Source organism: Ceratosolen solmsi, unplaced genomic scaffold (assembly GCF_000503995.2).
Source record: "Ceratosolen solmsi marchali unplaced genomic scaffold, CerSol_1.0 scaffold25, whole genome shotgun sequence".
In the NCBI taxonomy this organism is placed as follows: Eukaryota; Metazoa; Arthropoda; class Insecta; order Hymenoptera; family Agaonidae; genus Ceratosolen; species Ceratosolen solmsi.
This window is the reverse complement of record NW_011948444.1, coordinates 1,032,485-1,050,116: the sequence shown is the minus strand read 5'-3', so window position 1 is coordinate 1,050,116 and position 17,632 is coordinate 1,032,485. Positions and strand designations below refer to the sequence as shown.

Sequence of the window (17,632 nt, the reverse complement as noted above, 5' to 3'; positions counted from 1 at the left end):
TTATATTAAATAATATCATTTAGACTTAAAATTTTACAGATTGTATGAATGATAAAGACAAATTATATGAAAATAAAATTAATTAATTTGCGTATCGCGTAATATTTACAAACTTGAAAATTCATATTAAAAATTTACCTATTAAAATAATTTATATAATATATTTTTGATCTAACATACATTTGAATTTATTTAAAGAAAATATTTCTTTACAAAACAATATTTTAAAGATTTCGTTAACGAATGCTTTTCAATAAAAATTTAATCGTTTTATTGTAACGGAACAATATAAATTAATTAAAATAACATAAAACAATAAAAATTATTTAATAATTTATTATCAATTACGCTGTAAAAATAAAAATTAAAATGTTCGCACAAAAGTTTTTAGACATTCGCCTTGACTTTGCAAAATCCGTGTACACAAAGAATTTCGATTGATCTAAAGAAAATTCTCAAATAAAAAAAACTAATATTGATTATATTTACTTTTCTTAATTTATTTTGCAGTAAATATAAATAATTACAGAAGATAATTATTTTTATGATGATATTAAGAAGTAAATTATGAGTTACTCTTTCTTTAATAATATTATTTAAATCTAAAATATCAATGACAATATATATTTAACCATTACAATAGAAAATAAGAAAAATAAAATAGCATTTGAAAATTTTTATTTTTTCTTTTAATTTCACAATTCACCATTTCATTTCTTAAAAAAAATTATTTATTTTTTTTTAAACTTGATTTATTTTGAATTTAAAGCAAAGAAAACTAAAAACATTTTAATTTATATTCTTACAACATATTATTCATTTTATAAATTCAATAAAATGAATTACTAAATTACTATAAATGATTTCGAAACTTTTTCAAATAATTTTGTTATGATTAATTTTATTTTTTATTTCATTTATTTATCTTCGATTATATTAAAAACAAATGAATAATATGTGAAATAAATTAATTTTTATGGACTATTGTCAAACATTGTAGATGTGTTAAAAAATCTGTGAAAAAAAAAAATAATTAAATGTTAATGAAAATATAATAAAATAGTCTGAATTATATTGTTTATCCTAATTATTATAATTCATTGAATTTCTCTATATGTAGAAGTAGTAATTAATTACAAGCATAAACGAGAGACTTTGCATATATTAAATTAATGTACACGATATCGTCCACTGACTAATTTATAATCTTATTATTTTTATCTTAATTTACTTGAAGAAAATTATATGATAAAGCTTATAGAAAATCGGTGTAGAATTAATTTGGAAAATAAAAAATATGTTTAAAAGAAAATTATCCAACAGCTTGAGAGTATATATTTTAATATTGATTTTTAATTTTATATTATATAAATTTGATTATAGTTTACTTTGAGTAAAATTTGCTTAAGTGCATTCAATACATTATGTTATTTGTTTACTTTATGACAATTAATATTCAAAACCGATGTGTTATTTTTTTAATTTTTTTTTTTTATTTTTTTTTTTTAATAGACTTTTCGAATGATGAATAGAAAATACGTTAATAGTTAGTAACAATATCTTAGCTTAATCATATTATTTATTTACTTTTACATATTTTTGATTATTTGATTTTTATATACTAATTTAATATAGAGTGATAAGTGTATAAAGAGAAGTAGTAGTTTGAAAAAACTATTTAGAAATAATTAGACAAATCTAAATTCTAGCCCAATTATACGAAATGATAATAAATATCTTTTCTCATTAAGGAAATCAAAAATATTATTTTATTTTACAATATTTTCTCTAAGATTTTACAAGTCAAAGTGATTCCGTGAATTCGTTACCATAATAATAAATTTCTGTGATCTGCATCATCGACTAATATACCAAGATAATGAGTCAAAAGCTAAAATCGTAGAAATGAAATTTGACTTAATCGTCAATCAAAATTACAAAGTCTTCGCCTTATAAAAGCACAGCGCCGATTAGAATCATCGTTATCAATGTGACTGTGGTTATATTCGATGATTTTCTCTCAACTTGACAATAATTCAAGACTATCTTTGTGGTTTATATCCAAGCACATTTTAATCTATTTTATGCCTCAAAAACCATATGTTATTGCAATGCTTCTATCTATTATTAATTTAAAAAACGTTGACATATCTATTATAAATAATAATATTTACTAAATTTAATTTATATATTTATTATTAATTTTCTTCCATTGTTTAGAATATTCAGATAAGAAAATGGACAAAATTCCTCTAGTATTATGAGCAATCTCTGATAAACTTTCAATGTATTCTTATTAAAATTCTAACAAAACTCTGGTAAATATTTTGATAATTGTGTAAACAATGCGATACTTCCATTACAACCATATGTAGAAAAATATTAAGTAAAAAATTTAGCTTTTATTAAAAATATTCCATATTTTTTTTTTTTTTTTATTTATTTTATATTTTTTTTATTTCAATATATTACTGTTATAATAGCTAATAAAAATCGGTTGCTAATAAAAATTGTTGTTGCAATAAATGGTGATTTCCGTAATATGAAAGATTATAAAAAAGTAATTAATAAATTATTATTTTAAGCTCCAACAATTAAAAATTATAAATTCCTCCCTAAAATTATAATTTATCATTATTAAGCATAAACATCTATTTTATAATTTTATATCATAAGCAATTAATATTATCTAATTATCGACATTAAAATAATAATGTAAACATTAGGCGATTTAGAGTATCTTTCTATTAAAAAATTATCAAACTTAAACATAGTAATTATGGTGAAAATTATATAATCAAAACTTATTACTCTTTTGTTATGGTAACAATTTTAATGCAAAAAAGTTCATTTGAAAAACGTTTCCTTACATTGAATTTCTACATTCATATATTTTTATGAAACAGTGTATGTGTAAAACTTGTATATGTAAAATGTATATAATCAAAATAATCCGTCATAAAAGTTTTAAAGATATAGATTTGAGACACTATCTTTTTTTTTATGCAAGTAATACTTTATTTCAAATCGTAGTGTATATAAACTTGACTATTTTTAAATCCATATTAATAAAAAAACTTATTGTATTTTTTTTATTTTTTTTTTTAATTATACTTGTATTCTAAAATCCTTGAGGAGATATTACACAAAAGTTTTATCTAATTAAATAAAATTTAAAATTATCCTTAGCAAAATCAAATTTACTTTTATTAATATAGTAATTCATTAAATGGATGCGTTAAAGTAATTTTTTTATACAATGAATTGCTTTATATCTAACGGTGTGATTGCACTTATTATTACTAAAATTATTATTACTCTTGTAGATGTGTGCTGTCAACATTAGTGTGTTATGATTATTTATTTTAAAAAATAATTATAAAATGGCAATTAATATCTTTTTAAAATTAAATTATTACGTTGATAAAAGTATAAATCGATGATTTAATGCTCGCTGGACTATAAGTTATAAATAGTTATAAGTAGTTATAATATCGATGGCAAGATCAATTAATCGACAGATCCATAAGTCAGAAGTTTAACTTATGGTGGAAGATCAGTCTTGTAAATAAATGCAAAGGCCTTGAAGTTTACATACACCGTAAAAAGTCTTAATCTTGACATTTCATTGCGACTGCCGTCTTGTTCGAATGTCACACACACGCGCACATGGCCTCTCTCTCTCTCTCTCTCTCTCTCTCTCTCTCTCTCTCCATCTATCTCTCTATCTATCTATCTGTTTCTATACTACCTACGTCCTGTAACAATTCAATGTGAGTGAGGCGTGCAGTATAATTGGGCTCACGACGATTATTAGGCGCTCATCGCACTCGTACGAACGGGAGGTGCTTGGCAGGGACCCCGTCACACACAATTCTTCATCGGTACCACCGTCTCTCTCTCGCTTACTCTTACTCTCTCTGTCTCTCTCTTGTTATGCTCTGTGCATTGTACATTCACATATCCAGAGGGACGCGTCTACGCATTATGTGAGTACAGGGGACAAGTAGAAGGGAATGGAGTAACGTAGTGGAACACTGCTGTCATCGCTTTGACATGAGTATGCGAGCCGATGAGGCAGACGAGAGGGAGCGAGAGATAGATAGATAGAGAGAGAGAGAGAGAGAGAGAGAGAGAGATAAAGTGTGCATGTATGCGCGTGTATGTGTCTATATATGTATATATATATATATATATATATATATATATATATAGAGAGAGAGAGAGAGAGAGACCGATGCTCCGTGCTCGACTTGATAGCGAGATGGTGTTGGTCCGCGCTCAACAGTTGATAAAAGATAGCCGTGGCCGAAGCCTCGCAGTGGCTCATCCGTTGCTCGAGCAGTTGCGCGAGTCACGAGCAGAGCTCCGGGAGGAAGCCGCGACGGATCGAGGCTCGGCGACCAACCGGCCAAGGAACTAAAAGATTAAGGGGCTATGGGGGCCGTTATCGGGATGAGCCTCGCCGAGTCCAGGGCTCGGCCGAGTCCTGCGCCCCATTGTTGTTTTTAGCGCGTTCGGGCGCCGACGTGAACGGCTCAAAGCGATAATGCCTGAGAATGGGCAACGCCACTGAGGACAAGTCCGCCTCGCATCAGCATCAGCAACAGCATCGCCATCATCGGCATCATCGGCAGCAACGGCAGCGAGAACCCAAGCAGGCCCATCGCGAGTATCCGCCAGACTGGAGGATGGTGGAGCTGCACGCGAGTCCGAGCGACCGTCTCGACGGCCATCGCCGTGAAACCTCGAGCTCGCGCATCCACTACACCGTGCTCACGGTCCTTGACGCCGTATTCTCCGCGACGATCGCCGGGCCCGCGGTCGTCGGCTACTGGCGCGGTACCTGGGGCCTCAGCGACTTCTACATATATCCGGAGGACGCGGAGCTTAGCAGCTTGACCTCCATACTGATTGGCTTCTGCGGCCTCTTCAGCTTCAATCTCGCTCAGCACGTACTCGACGAGTGTCTGCACCCGGACAAGAATCGGCTCGTCTTCTACCTCGGCTCGAGGCTTTATACCGCGATATTCGGCTTCTGTTGCGTTAATGCTTGGCGGGGCGCCTGGCAGGCCCTCGACCTATACACCGAGCACACTTTTAGCACCGTATTCACCACGACCTGCGTCAGCCTCCTCGCGCTGGCGATTATGAGGACTCTGAGGAACATCTCCGCGCCCCCGTTTGCCATCAGTCTCGACGCGTTCGCCGGTTACTTCGAGGTGCCCACTCTATTCCGAGTCAACGTAAGTGACCGGCTCCGCTTTTCTCCCCGAGTGCGTATATCGCCCTTACGATAACGACCCCAGCATCACCGCCCACGCCCGTAGCCGCCGTCGATCCACGTGTTCGTGTTGTGACACGCGGCTTCGTTTTCCCATAGAAAGAGCGACCGTTGCTCGTATCCCCTCCCCAGCGGAGCCATAGACCCGTGCACACCGAGCTACCGCGATAAATAAGGAAAGCGGATGATTACGTGCTTGGCTTAGCAAGCTCCATTTTTCAGAATTGAGGGCTTATTCACGACAAACGCTTCTTTCGGCATTTAATTATCCGAACTGTTCGCAACTCGATATATTTGTTCGCCTTGCTCGTAACATATTGCGCGACGTACGACCATGTTTCTCCCTACCACTCGACTAAAATGCCAATATTATGGATAATTCGAGGAAGCGGCATTCATCAAATGCATCAAAGTAAAAAGACGATTAGAAGCAAGGAGAGTCATTCGCTTATTCATTGACTAATAATAATATAGCTCGGGATAAAGCTGAAACAAAGCTCCGTAGCGACGGTGTTTTTTTTGTTTTTTGTTTTTTTAATTTCTTATCGCGATACATTGCCACGCATTGATTAATGGAAATCTTGATTTTGTGGCGTTTGGCGCCAATGAACCTAATAGAGAGCTTTTAATCGAAAATTCCAGTACTTATCTATTACGTAGGTAAGAAGTCGGTATAAAGAATCTTATCGAGATTTTTTATCGCATTGGTGATTTGTAAATAGACACGACGTCATTGTCATTAATTTATTCATTCGGCAAGAACTTGCGTTGGCAGCGCAAATCCTTATTACAATTGTCGATTAGCGATACTTTTCCCAATGGCGTTCGGACGAACGTACGAACGATTCAAGACGGGAGAATTTTTGTTAAAGCAGAATATGAAATTCCGTTGAGAAAATAAAAGAGAGATGCATTGCAAAATGCCAAACGTACTTGACATACTTGTTCTGGCACATATCCCCAAATGAAAAGATTTCAATTCGTTCGAATAACTTGATTCGTAAACTGCAATTTCCGGTGATTCTCCACGACATCCTGCTATTTTTAAATTCTTCGACGACTACGACAACGACTACGACGACGACGACGACTACAACGACGACGACGACGACGACAATAACAACAACAACAATGACAAAAATCACAATAATAATAATAATAATAGTATTAATAATAATGAGTAACAATAAGTAATAATAGTAATAGCAACGACGACGACGACGACGACGACGACGACGACAGCAGCGGCAGCAGCAACAACAAATAAGGCAGAGTCGTTGACAATATACCGAGAATGAAAATAACTGAGTTCCTCTAATGCGGAGCCGAGGGTGCACATGTGTGCGTGTGCTCTTGACATGTGCTGCAAGTTGAATTATAGAATCGCGCGACGAGCGACGAATCCTAACCGATCAATCAATAATATGTACTTACAAATGCATTTTTCCCGCTTTCGAGCTCGGCATCGAGCGGTCACTGCACGTAAGCTTAGTTTCCGGCCTGAGACTCCCCCGCGATCGACGACCAGAAGAGCGTACGAGCTTTTGCCCCACGTAATAGTGTGCGTGCGCTGCACACTGTACATGTGCCCGCGCAACGCACGTGTCTCCACGGCTGCACGTCATTTCAATTCTTTTCTGAATTCATTTCCTCGACTCCCTCCCACCTACGTCTCTCCCAATCTCTTGTCATTCGCTTGTCTATCCACTCCTTTAAGGCACTATCATTATCTTTTAATCAATTAACCTATTACCGTCTCTTGCTAATTGCTGAAATCAGCTTTCCTTACTTCATGCTTAAACACAAGAATATCCGTTTAAGATGCCTCGTTTCAAAAACCATTTTTTCTATATCAAGACAATAATCTGAATTATAAATAAAATTCACTAAATGTAGAACCGAAAGAAAATATTGCCTACAGCAATGAATAGTTAATTGATTATTAAAATTCATTAATTAATTTAATAATTAATATATTCGATCCTTTTCTTTTTTTTCTTTTTTTTTTTTTTTAATTAGAACAATTTTCTTTCTCATTAAAAATACAAATTTTAAGAACAATAAGATCTTTTTAATGACTAAAAATTAGGAATGGTGATTTCTTAATATTAGCAGTATTTCAATGATATAATTGTTCTTTCATTATGAATATATTTTATACAAACTTTACACTACTACTTTACAATACAGCTATTTTGTAATTGTAGATGTAGCTAACTTATTATCATTAATATTAATCTTTAATAAAATATCTAATGCAATAATATATTCTGGAGTTTATTAGGTAAAAGAGAAATTATTATGTCTTCTTAAATAAAAGACATTTCATTTTCAAAGTTAATAAAAATTCTCTTATACAAATTATATGATGGCTATATTAAAGCATATTGTTGAATAATATATTTGATAGATGCTAATATTTCCGAGTAGAAATCTTACTAAAATTCAGTGATAAATATTACTAAAAATTAAGAGTTTTTAATAAAATTTTATTTATAAGTACTAAAAAATTTTCTTTATCGTGTATAGAGAAACAGGGGACTCTAAAATACATGAGTCGACTGCAACATTATCAACCTTTAGCAATCAACTTCTCATTTGTATTATATATATGTAATATAAGCTAGTCATTTCAATAAAGCAAGTAAAATGTAGTCAATCGTTGTTTTTTTTTTTTTTTTTTTTTTGCAAAATAATACTACAACCACAATGTTACAGTTTTATTTATTCCATGTTTTGTTCAATTTTATACATTAAAGATTAAATGTGTAAATAGTAATGAAAGGGAATAAGGTTGATATCCGATTGATTCCAATTGATTTATTTAATGTTAAATTGGCATCCTTTTTATTAATTCCAATAGCATTAAGGATCAAATATGACTGGTCGAATGCTTGATAAAGAATTTTTTTCAGAATACGAGGGACTGGTCACTCTACATTCTCGATTGCGCATTCAGCGTTGGAATTATTGGAACTCTCGTAGTTTTTGTTTGGAGGGGTGCCTGGGTGCTATTCGATCTTTATCTGTTCCCAGAAAATCGCGAACACTCGGCTATTGGCTCTCTCGTAAGTTAATGAGTTTTTTACCTTTAAACTAATACTCGTAGATATATAAGAAGATATTTTTAATTTAACTTTTTTTTCGTTTCTATTCTTTACATTGTACAAGCATTTAATGTTGAAGTTAATTAATTATATTACAATAATATAATTACTAAGGAAAAGGATTCAAGTCTTCCTGGCCTCTATAATTCCGATCAATAATTTCATTTTACATTTTCGGTTTTGCTAAATACTATTTCACTATTATCACAATGACGTAATACTATTAACGAAAAACTTATGTCAATGATTTCAGCTAAACGTCTTATTTTATCATGAAATATATTAATAAGACAACAAAAATAATAAGTGATTGGTAAAAAAATAATCGATAAAATTTGTAAATATTTTTTTTTTTTAAATATTGTTATCTTCGGAAGAAATCTTTATTGTTTTCATTATCATCTACGAACGAAGTGAGTGAATTAGGAAAAAAGTAATCTCCAACATAAATAAAAGATCTGACAAAATTGAAATATTTCATAAAAATTATTGAAATATACTCTATAAGTTTTTTACATAATAACGATAGAAATTTGAAGTCAAAATAAAAATATCAAATTAATTAACAAATTGATGAATTAATGATAGTGATAGATACAATGTAAGACTTAAAAAATGAATATTCGACATATATTTATTAGCTATATTTTATAGTAATAAAGTATTGATTATCCGAATTCAAGCTGTGCAATTTATTTTATAGCTCGTTACGATTCTAATTTTGGTACCATTCATATCTGTATGCATAAATAGCATAGTAATTTATATTGATTAGTTTATCTATTTAAAAAAGAAACACAAGAAAATGTATTTGCTAATTAAAAAACGATAATTTACTCATTATTTTTAATTCCAAAGCATGATATACAATAAAAGTTATTCATTACTTTACGTAACTTAAAGTTTATAACATATAGATTAAAACGATTTGTCATGATTGAAATAAAAAAATCCTAATAATATAAAAAAAAAAGAAGAAATTTTAATATTAATGAAAAAAGCATCATCGAAAATGTCAATAGAAATAAATAGTATCCCGTTAATTAGATGATATGCCTGACAAATTAATATAAAATATTCTTAACTTGAATATCCTAAAAGTATGTTTTCGTATTTTATTTAATGTATATGAGCGATACTTATAACTTGATAAGTTTTAAGTAAAAAGCGTAGATGAAAATGAAGCGAATTACTATTTAATTAACTGATATAATATTGGGCAGTAAAAAGGTAAAGCGAGAGAGAGAGAGAGAGCGTGAGAGAGAGAGAGAGAGAGAGAGAGAGAGCGAGAGAACAAAAAGGTTGAAACATTTAATGCAAAAGAAAAGGGATTGTGAGATGATTAAACATTTGACAAATAAGCGACTATTTTCTTACTTCTTAATTGAAGTACAAGACAATTTAGTTAAACGATGTCGAATGAAGTGCATATAACCCTCGAAGTTCGCTTCTGGGTCGGTTAAAATTTTCATTGTTGTATCCTCATAATATTAAATGTCGCGTACTCTTTAATTTTTTTTATCCTACTTTTCAGAATCAACTTAAAATTTACGGATCAACGTCGTACAATATAAAAATATAATTATTTTAGTAATTGTGAAAATGTAACTAACTAAACTGTGAAAATATAGCTAACCGTTGAATTTTTTTTTTTTTTTTTTTTTTTTTTTTTTTTTAATGTTTACTCTCTTGCTTAACTAAATTGTATGTTTTGTATTTGTGTTTGTTTGTTTGTTTATTTGTTTGTCGTGCATTTGCGGCTTGCGTGTAAACGTGCCTCTGTATACGTATATGCGTCCGTGCGTGCGTGCATGCGTGTGTGCGCGAAAATCTATTTGTACATTGAAAACGCTCATTCAAATATTGTACGAGCAACTGACTGCTAACATTACTACTAAAACTAATGTAAAACTTTCAATAATTAACGTCATTGAGCTTACGCAAACAACGTTTATTCGATTATCGGAAAGAAAAGTGGGAGAAGAAGGATAAACAGTTGAATTGGACAATCGCGCGCCGAAATTCAAGTTTTTTAATTGTAGCGTATGCGCCCGGACATACTGTTAATTTTAATTGATAAGCATAATATATTCCTTCTCGAAAGTCCAATAATTATTGTTGCCGAGAAAATCTATTCAGAGGCACAGAGATCGCGAGGCTAATTAAGCGAACGGGAAGAGGCACGAAGTTGGCTCTGGAGTAGCCATCAAACGTTTCCGGAAGCAATGAAAACAGCATAAAGAAGAGATAGAACAATACCATAACTAACGAGCAAAAGCTCGTAGCTCTATGAATTCATACGCAATAAAATTCTGATCGGACTCGATCGTTGTAGACGAGGAGTTAACGAACGTGGCTGAGGCCGATTTTACCGGCGTTCAACTTGGTTTCTATAATTAATTATTATTCTCAATTGCTTGTGATTGACGACGTGCGCAAGAACTTCTTATTTATTTGTCTACTCGAAAAACTGGGAGAAGGGAGAAGTTGTTAAGGGGGGGGGGGTCTTTCTTGATCATCAGCCTTACGGCCTTAAAGGCTTACGGATTTTGTACGTTAACTAAGCACGACCAAAGGGATCGAGGATGCCCTTGACACTGAGCTCTTTCGAGGCGGATAGAGAGAGAGAGAGAGACGCATTACCGACTGGTAAGACTTTCACACGTATCCACGAGAACCGCGTTACTACTTAAATTGAGATGTTCACATTCGCGTTCATCATGTCGCTATCTCGACTCATTTTCTCCAATTCAGAAAGAAGATTTTGTAAAGAAATACTTGCTTCTGTACAACGATTTCTTCCTCTCTCTCTCTCTCTCTCTCTCTCTCTCTCTCTCTCTCTCTCTCCCAAAAGTTGTTGTTCCAAAAGAGCTATTTCCTTTAAACATCTTGTCAATATGCATTTCATTCTTTGTGTTTGACAATTTATTTTTCCGTAAGTATTAGTAATATAAATTCATAGCTCAGAAAATATACACCCATAATGAATATCGTCCAATACGATTGTCACATTTATATTTTCTACAGTACAAATTTACCATTATTTTTAACAAATTTGAATTATTCGAATGATCTTAATATGAAATAAATGAATAATATATTCAATGTGGGCAATTTTTTTTAAATGATTTTATTTAAAGCTAATGGAAACATATTGTTCACCTGAGTCAATAAGATATTTCTATGAGATAAGGAACTTTTATTTAATATCCAATAATAATTGATCGTTGAAAAGCTTATTCTTCAAACTCAACTATCTTAATTTAGGTTTAATTGATAACTGAATACGCACGGGCTTCCTATTTCTTATTAAATAGATGCAATTGAAATAAAATTAAAAAATATATTAACCTATATGATCTTACGCTCATAGGTGCTATTGAAAATTTAGCACAAATAATTTTTTATAAAATATTTAATCGTTCGAAGAATCCCTCGATCCCTATATTATTTCGATTTATTAAAATTATCAACTATAATGGGAACAATTATCTTTACCTTCTGGTTGAATATACAGAAATTAGTTTTAACTTCTTAAGTCAAAGAAGCAATCGTTAACTTATTATTTATTATATTTTTATTTATGAATAACATCTATTAATAATAAAATAATTTAATGATAAAATCATTTTTAACGCGATTACAATTATCTTCATAAATATTGCAATTATTTTTTTTTTCTTTTTTTTTATTTTACTTTTTTTTAATAAAGCTTAATTATTCATTTTCATAGAATATCAACTTTATATGATAATATCATTGTAAGTCTAGTTCTTGACACAATTTTTCTCGTTTTCTTATCATAATTGCTATTAATAATTTTACCTTCGTTTAGATAACACCAATATTTACATATATTTATTTACTCTGTCGAACGCTTATTCTTAAACTATACGATGTATATTATCATAAAACCGTTATATTATTGTTGGTTAAAGAAGCTTGATGCGTTAAACGGCACCAGGAAGGACAGGATTCTTCCTTGACATTCTCCCACAGACTGACGTTCACTTCCCCGCCTACGACATAATATCATATAATACGTACGATCTCTGTTTTTTCTCACCGCGCCAAATAAAGTTCAAAAAGTGCACCGATTCACTTGACTACGTATATAAATAAATATTTTATCCGTCAATTATTCATTATAGCTCCCACTTTACCTCGTCCTCCAAATATTCTATTTAGTTTGAGAATATTCCAATGCAATTAAATTTTAAAAGCAATTTTCAAAGGATTTCTATTCCTCTTCTATTTCTCTAATACTTGACAAATTTGAAGTATCATACACTGTAATTCAGATTTCTAACAAATGCCAATCGTCATTCCTAATTAAAAGAATTACATATTAATACATACATGAGTAATCTATTACGCAGTCAGAGAAGCTATCGAAACGTTGATTCTTTAACAGATCCCTGGAATAGCATAAAAACTTTTACAAGCAACTATGATTTTAATTCAAGAATAATTAATGACGAGCGTACTCACGCACGCACACAAAAGTAATGTATAAATATAGTTAAGATAAAAAAAAATTTGTTTAACACTTTCTCTCTCTCTCTCTCTGTCTGTCTGTCTCTCTGTCTGTCTGTCTGTCTGTCTGTCTATCTCTCTCGTTGCTCTCTGTGGATGTGTTGTAAATTTTATTTCTGTATGCGTGCATGCGTATGGCAGTGTGCGCGAGATTTGGGGAGCGAAATGTTTGGCAAAGCCCGCGAACGCGTAGGCTAAGGTCAGGACTCCAAATAATATTGCAATAGGTGAATGCAATGACGTGTGCCTTCACGTAGATCCTGGGCTACGCTATCGTCGCGGTAACGTTCTCCCTGCAGCCGCTGATGCGATACACGTGCTCGCGACTCACGGGCCTCGCGCGTCTCGTTGCCGCGGACGGCTTCCTCCTGCTGAGCTTCGTCGGCACAGTGAACGTCTGGCGCGGCATCTGGAACATCCTCGACCTCTGGCTGCTGCCCGACGATCCCAAGCTCTCCTGCTGGATCACCCACTTTGGCTGCTTTATCTTCCTCGTGCTACTCAACTGCAGTAACTCCGTCCTCGTGCGCGGTGTCTACATCGACGCCGAGGAGGAGGCCGGCAAGTGCGTTGTCTTCCCCTGCCACTACCTCCGACTCTTCTACAAGGTGAGCTCATTGGTGTCTCTCACTGTCTCGCCCAGACTTTCATCCCTTTTTAATCATTCGAAGGACATCCTCTCGACACTCGCGAACCCTCGATAACGATACTATACTCGTCGGCACCAGACTCGCTGCATCCTTGGATAACGATAAACGCGTTCGTTTGTGATTGGCGAGGCTGTAATAAACGCGACACTTTCACGTGTCCCTTTACGCTTGGCTCTCACTCTTTCAAGCATTATTATTTATTGAAACTTGAAGAGTTGCAAGATACTCGAAAATGCTGAAAAAGAAATTCTTGTACGAAACTATCGCGCATCCGATGAATCTAAGCTTATGAAAGTAAATTAGTTCGCGAGTGAAAAGGCGAGGCTTCGATTTTTTTTTAATGCTCGACCGAGTTTTTTTCCATTTGTGAATCTGACGTTTCGAGGCCGCGTAGGAAGGGTGCTCGCGTCGAGCGGTCGTTAATACGTTATGGGAACACCTCGTTCTCGCGGGAAAACTTCGAGGACGATGCCAGTTTTAAATTGCAGAAACCTAAGGAGTGGGTGGATGGTTGTAGGTGGAGCGCGAGAAGAAGGAGGCGTGCCGGCGGAACCTGATCGTGCCCTCCCGGGACTTGGCGATGCGGAGCGAGCAGGGTGTCAAGGAGACGGCGAGCAGCGCCTTATACTCCGCGGGTGTCACCAACCTCGAGTCTCTCGTCTGAGCGGCCCAAGCAATCTTGACGAGCCCGCCAATCGATAGCCCCGACGTTATTTAATTTCTCTTCCCTTTAGCTTTTCTGCCATTGTCGCCTTCCATCCCTCTATAAATACTTGGCTGATTCCATTAGCCACGAAAGAGATGAATTTCAAAAGGCATTCGTTTTCGAACACTCGAGAACCGCCATATTTATGATGACGCGATCATCATGTCGTGGACGGCTATCGATAAATGTATCGATTACTTGATGTCCAACTGTGCATATCGGCACATTCTTCACCAAGAGGAGAAAGGAAACTACTCGTGCCCCGAATGTCTGTGTCGCTCGGAAGCTTTTCTCAGTGCTTGTGCTTATTAAAAACGAATGCTCGTTTACAGTGACATGCGATCCAAATGCGAATACTTAAGAAATTATTGAGAAATTGCAAGGAAAATACAGGTACTTCTTAAGTAATTGCGATTGGTAATGCAGTATAAAAGACAAGGATAATATAGTGACGGAATTTCTAAAATTATGCATCGGTAATTAGTGATTGTTCCTTGTGCGCGTGTGTATGCGTGTGACATGTGTATACGTGCGTGCACGCGTGTGCTTGCGTGCAGTGGTACGTGAGTATTGGCGAGGCACGCACGTTTTTACGCAATATACACTAAATACTTATACACATGTGCAAATTTAAATTTTGCACTCACACGACGTTATTACTGATTTGCGAGGGACATAACGGAAAAGAAATGTATAATCCAACGAAACGTAGTATATACGATGCCGATTTAGGAAATTTTTTCTTTTCTTTTTCCTTTTTTTTTCTTTTCTTTTTCTTTTTTTCTTTCTCTCTCTCTCTCTCTCTCTCTTTTCTTTTTAAATGAATCAAAGAAAGTATAATTTAATATATGATACATCGACAAAAAGAATGCACGTTTTCATGTCAAACACTTTACGTGATGGTTGTTATACTGCGAAGGGCTGTGAAAGAATTTAACTATGACGACAGCAATGTCTACGTTTCAATAGGTATGCAGATAATGTAAAATATCGAAAACTATAGTAAATATACATCTAAAAAGTAAAATTCAATAAATTATGAAAATTATATGATAAAATTTAGCCCTCCTCCCCCTATTTTTTTTAATGTATATAGACTTTTCGGTTATTTGTGAGGACTGAAATTCGACAAAGTGTAATGATCATTATAATATTAAATATTTTTATGCGAAAGAAATATATAAAATTCTTTAACGATTAAAAATAAAAACGATATGAAAGTTAAATATTTAACTGTTGCGCGACATATTTAAAATTTATTAAAGAGCAAATTCACTTTTAACCAATACGAAACATTGAAAAATATAAAAGAATGCGGTTTCTTTTTTATGTATAAAAAAATTGCATTTCCTTAGCCTATAATGATAATTATTATCTTTTCATGAAGCATGAACACTCAAATACTGTCTCATAAAAATGTATATACTAGTAACGTACATATACTCTGAGAATAAAATATCCGACTTAATAAAAATTTCATTAATACAGAAATGTCCCTTCTCATTCCCTCATCCGAAAAAATTAGTATTTCAGGCAAATTAAATCACTTAAGCAGATCCGGTTAAACAATAATAATTTCTGTATTAACGAAATTTCCTTTGCGTTTTTTTAAATATTGTATCAAATCACTATAAAATGTATTATAATTTATAATTATAAAACGTACTATTATTTATTATTACAGATACACTGTACAGTTTGTCGTTTAATGCGAGAAAGAATGATATCGCGAAAAAATGAAATAAGAGGAGTCACTTTTAAGCCTCGGGCATTAAATGTAAATGCATGCATATACGCACGAACGAACCAACACATTTGCAAAAATGTGAAATAACCATATTCGAACGAATAGGATAGGGTACACGTGTATTTGTTCCCATACAAGTGCGTATATGTTGCATCAATGTATTCAACATAATATTTCATAATATTACTTACGCGTATATCTATATAAATATGTATATATATATATATATATATATGCATGTTACATGTATAAAATAATAATTAATTTTGACTCTGAAGACGCTCGAGTGTCTCTATGTCAATGCGCGCGTGAACTACATTCGCAAATGCGGGCACGAATGCGTCTTTTCAAGTTCATCGCTCTCCTACAATTATATTGACGCGACTAATCTCGCTCGCTATGATGATCCGCCATCGTTAGATCATTGATGCCACGCAGCTACTCAGATTTCCACTCCACGTTCGGGAAAAATCCTTTTTCGACTTGAAAGTACGTCCCAAGCGAGGACCGTTCCAACCAATGGCAAACGATCATTACCCTTCGACTTTAATGCGACATAAAGCTTGTTCAGTTGTTCCGATCATAAGGCATTGAAGCAGACGAAGACATTATTCTGATATATTTGTGCGATTAACCTGCGATCTGCTCAATGTATGCTTTTAAATCAACTTCACAGTGGATAAAAGGATGAAATTATTTTTTGACAACAATAAACGAATAATGAAAATCTTAATCGCTTGTGTCTCTTACTATTTATCCATCTCCAAAAAGTATTAATAATCGAGATAATTATAAAAGATAAATGAAGAATAATTTATTTGGGCAATTTGAATAAAGAGAGTTTGAGAATTATAGGGGCATTATTAATTGTAAATTCTAAGCGGGAAGGGTGACTTTTTTTTAACACGAATGCGAATAAATATTCTACGTAAAGTCAACCTAGTGAAAAGAGCTGCTCTCGTGCGCGTCTGACGCGTAGCTATGGTAAGGTCAAGGTGGCCCGGAGGCTCCGAAACCAAAAATCCAAATCCCCGAATAGTGCGGATTACTTAACCTCTCTTCCACCCCACCCCCACCCCCCGTCCCGTTCCGCAACACCTCAATACCTCGCCCCTTCTCGGAAGCTGCAGCTTGAAGGGATCGATTGGACGCTGGCGAGGCCCGGGGGATCGAGCGCCGATCTCAATTTACGAATTCGAAGACCGCGAGAAAGCGAGAGGCCGACAGGCGAAAGAGAACAAGAGCAAAAGCAAGAGACCCGAGCCGCGCCAGCACGCGACATCGAGGGCACCAAGTGTGTCGGCTCCCCGCGTGACGTCCGAACCCTGACACAAACGGAGCACAATGGGACCTTGGGTTTGTAACAATGATAATGCGGCCGCGAGCACTCGCGCCCACTCCACTGGTCGCACACACGAACGAAACAAATAGAATAGAGGCGGGTAGGAGAGAGAAAGAGAGATGAGAGTAGACTCGTTGATGCATGGATACGATAGGGCCAGATAAGGGGAGAGGGGTAGAGGAGAACGGGGAATAGGTATTGGTATTGTGTAGGGGGGCTAAGGGGGTATAAGAGGGGATTAGGAGGATGAGGAGGAGGCG

At 34.2% G+C, this 17,632-nt stretch overlaps 1 protein-coding gene across 1 annotated transcript; it reads left to right on the top strand.

Moving 5' to 3' along the window:
- Positions 1-4,337: 4,337 nt before the first annotated feature.
- On the top strand, positions 4,338-14,318 carry LOC105366031 (uncharacterized). The gene is made up of 4 exons (XM_011504339.1): positions 4,338-5,246; positions 8,200-8,352; positions 13,185-13,535; positions 14,095-14,318. Exons 1-4 carry the CDS (start codon positions 4,560-4,562, stop codon positions 14,239-14,241), a joined length of 1,338 nt encoding a protein of 445 aa, XP_011502641.1. The 5' UTR covers positions 4,338-4,559; the 3' UTR covers positions 14,242-14,318.
- Positions 14,319-17,632: the final 3,314 nt, after the last annotated feature.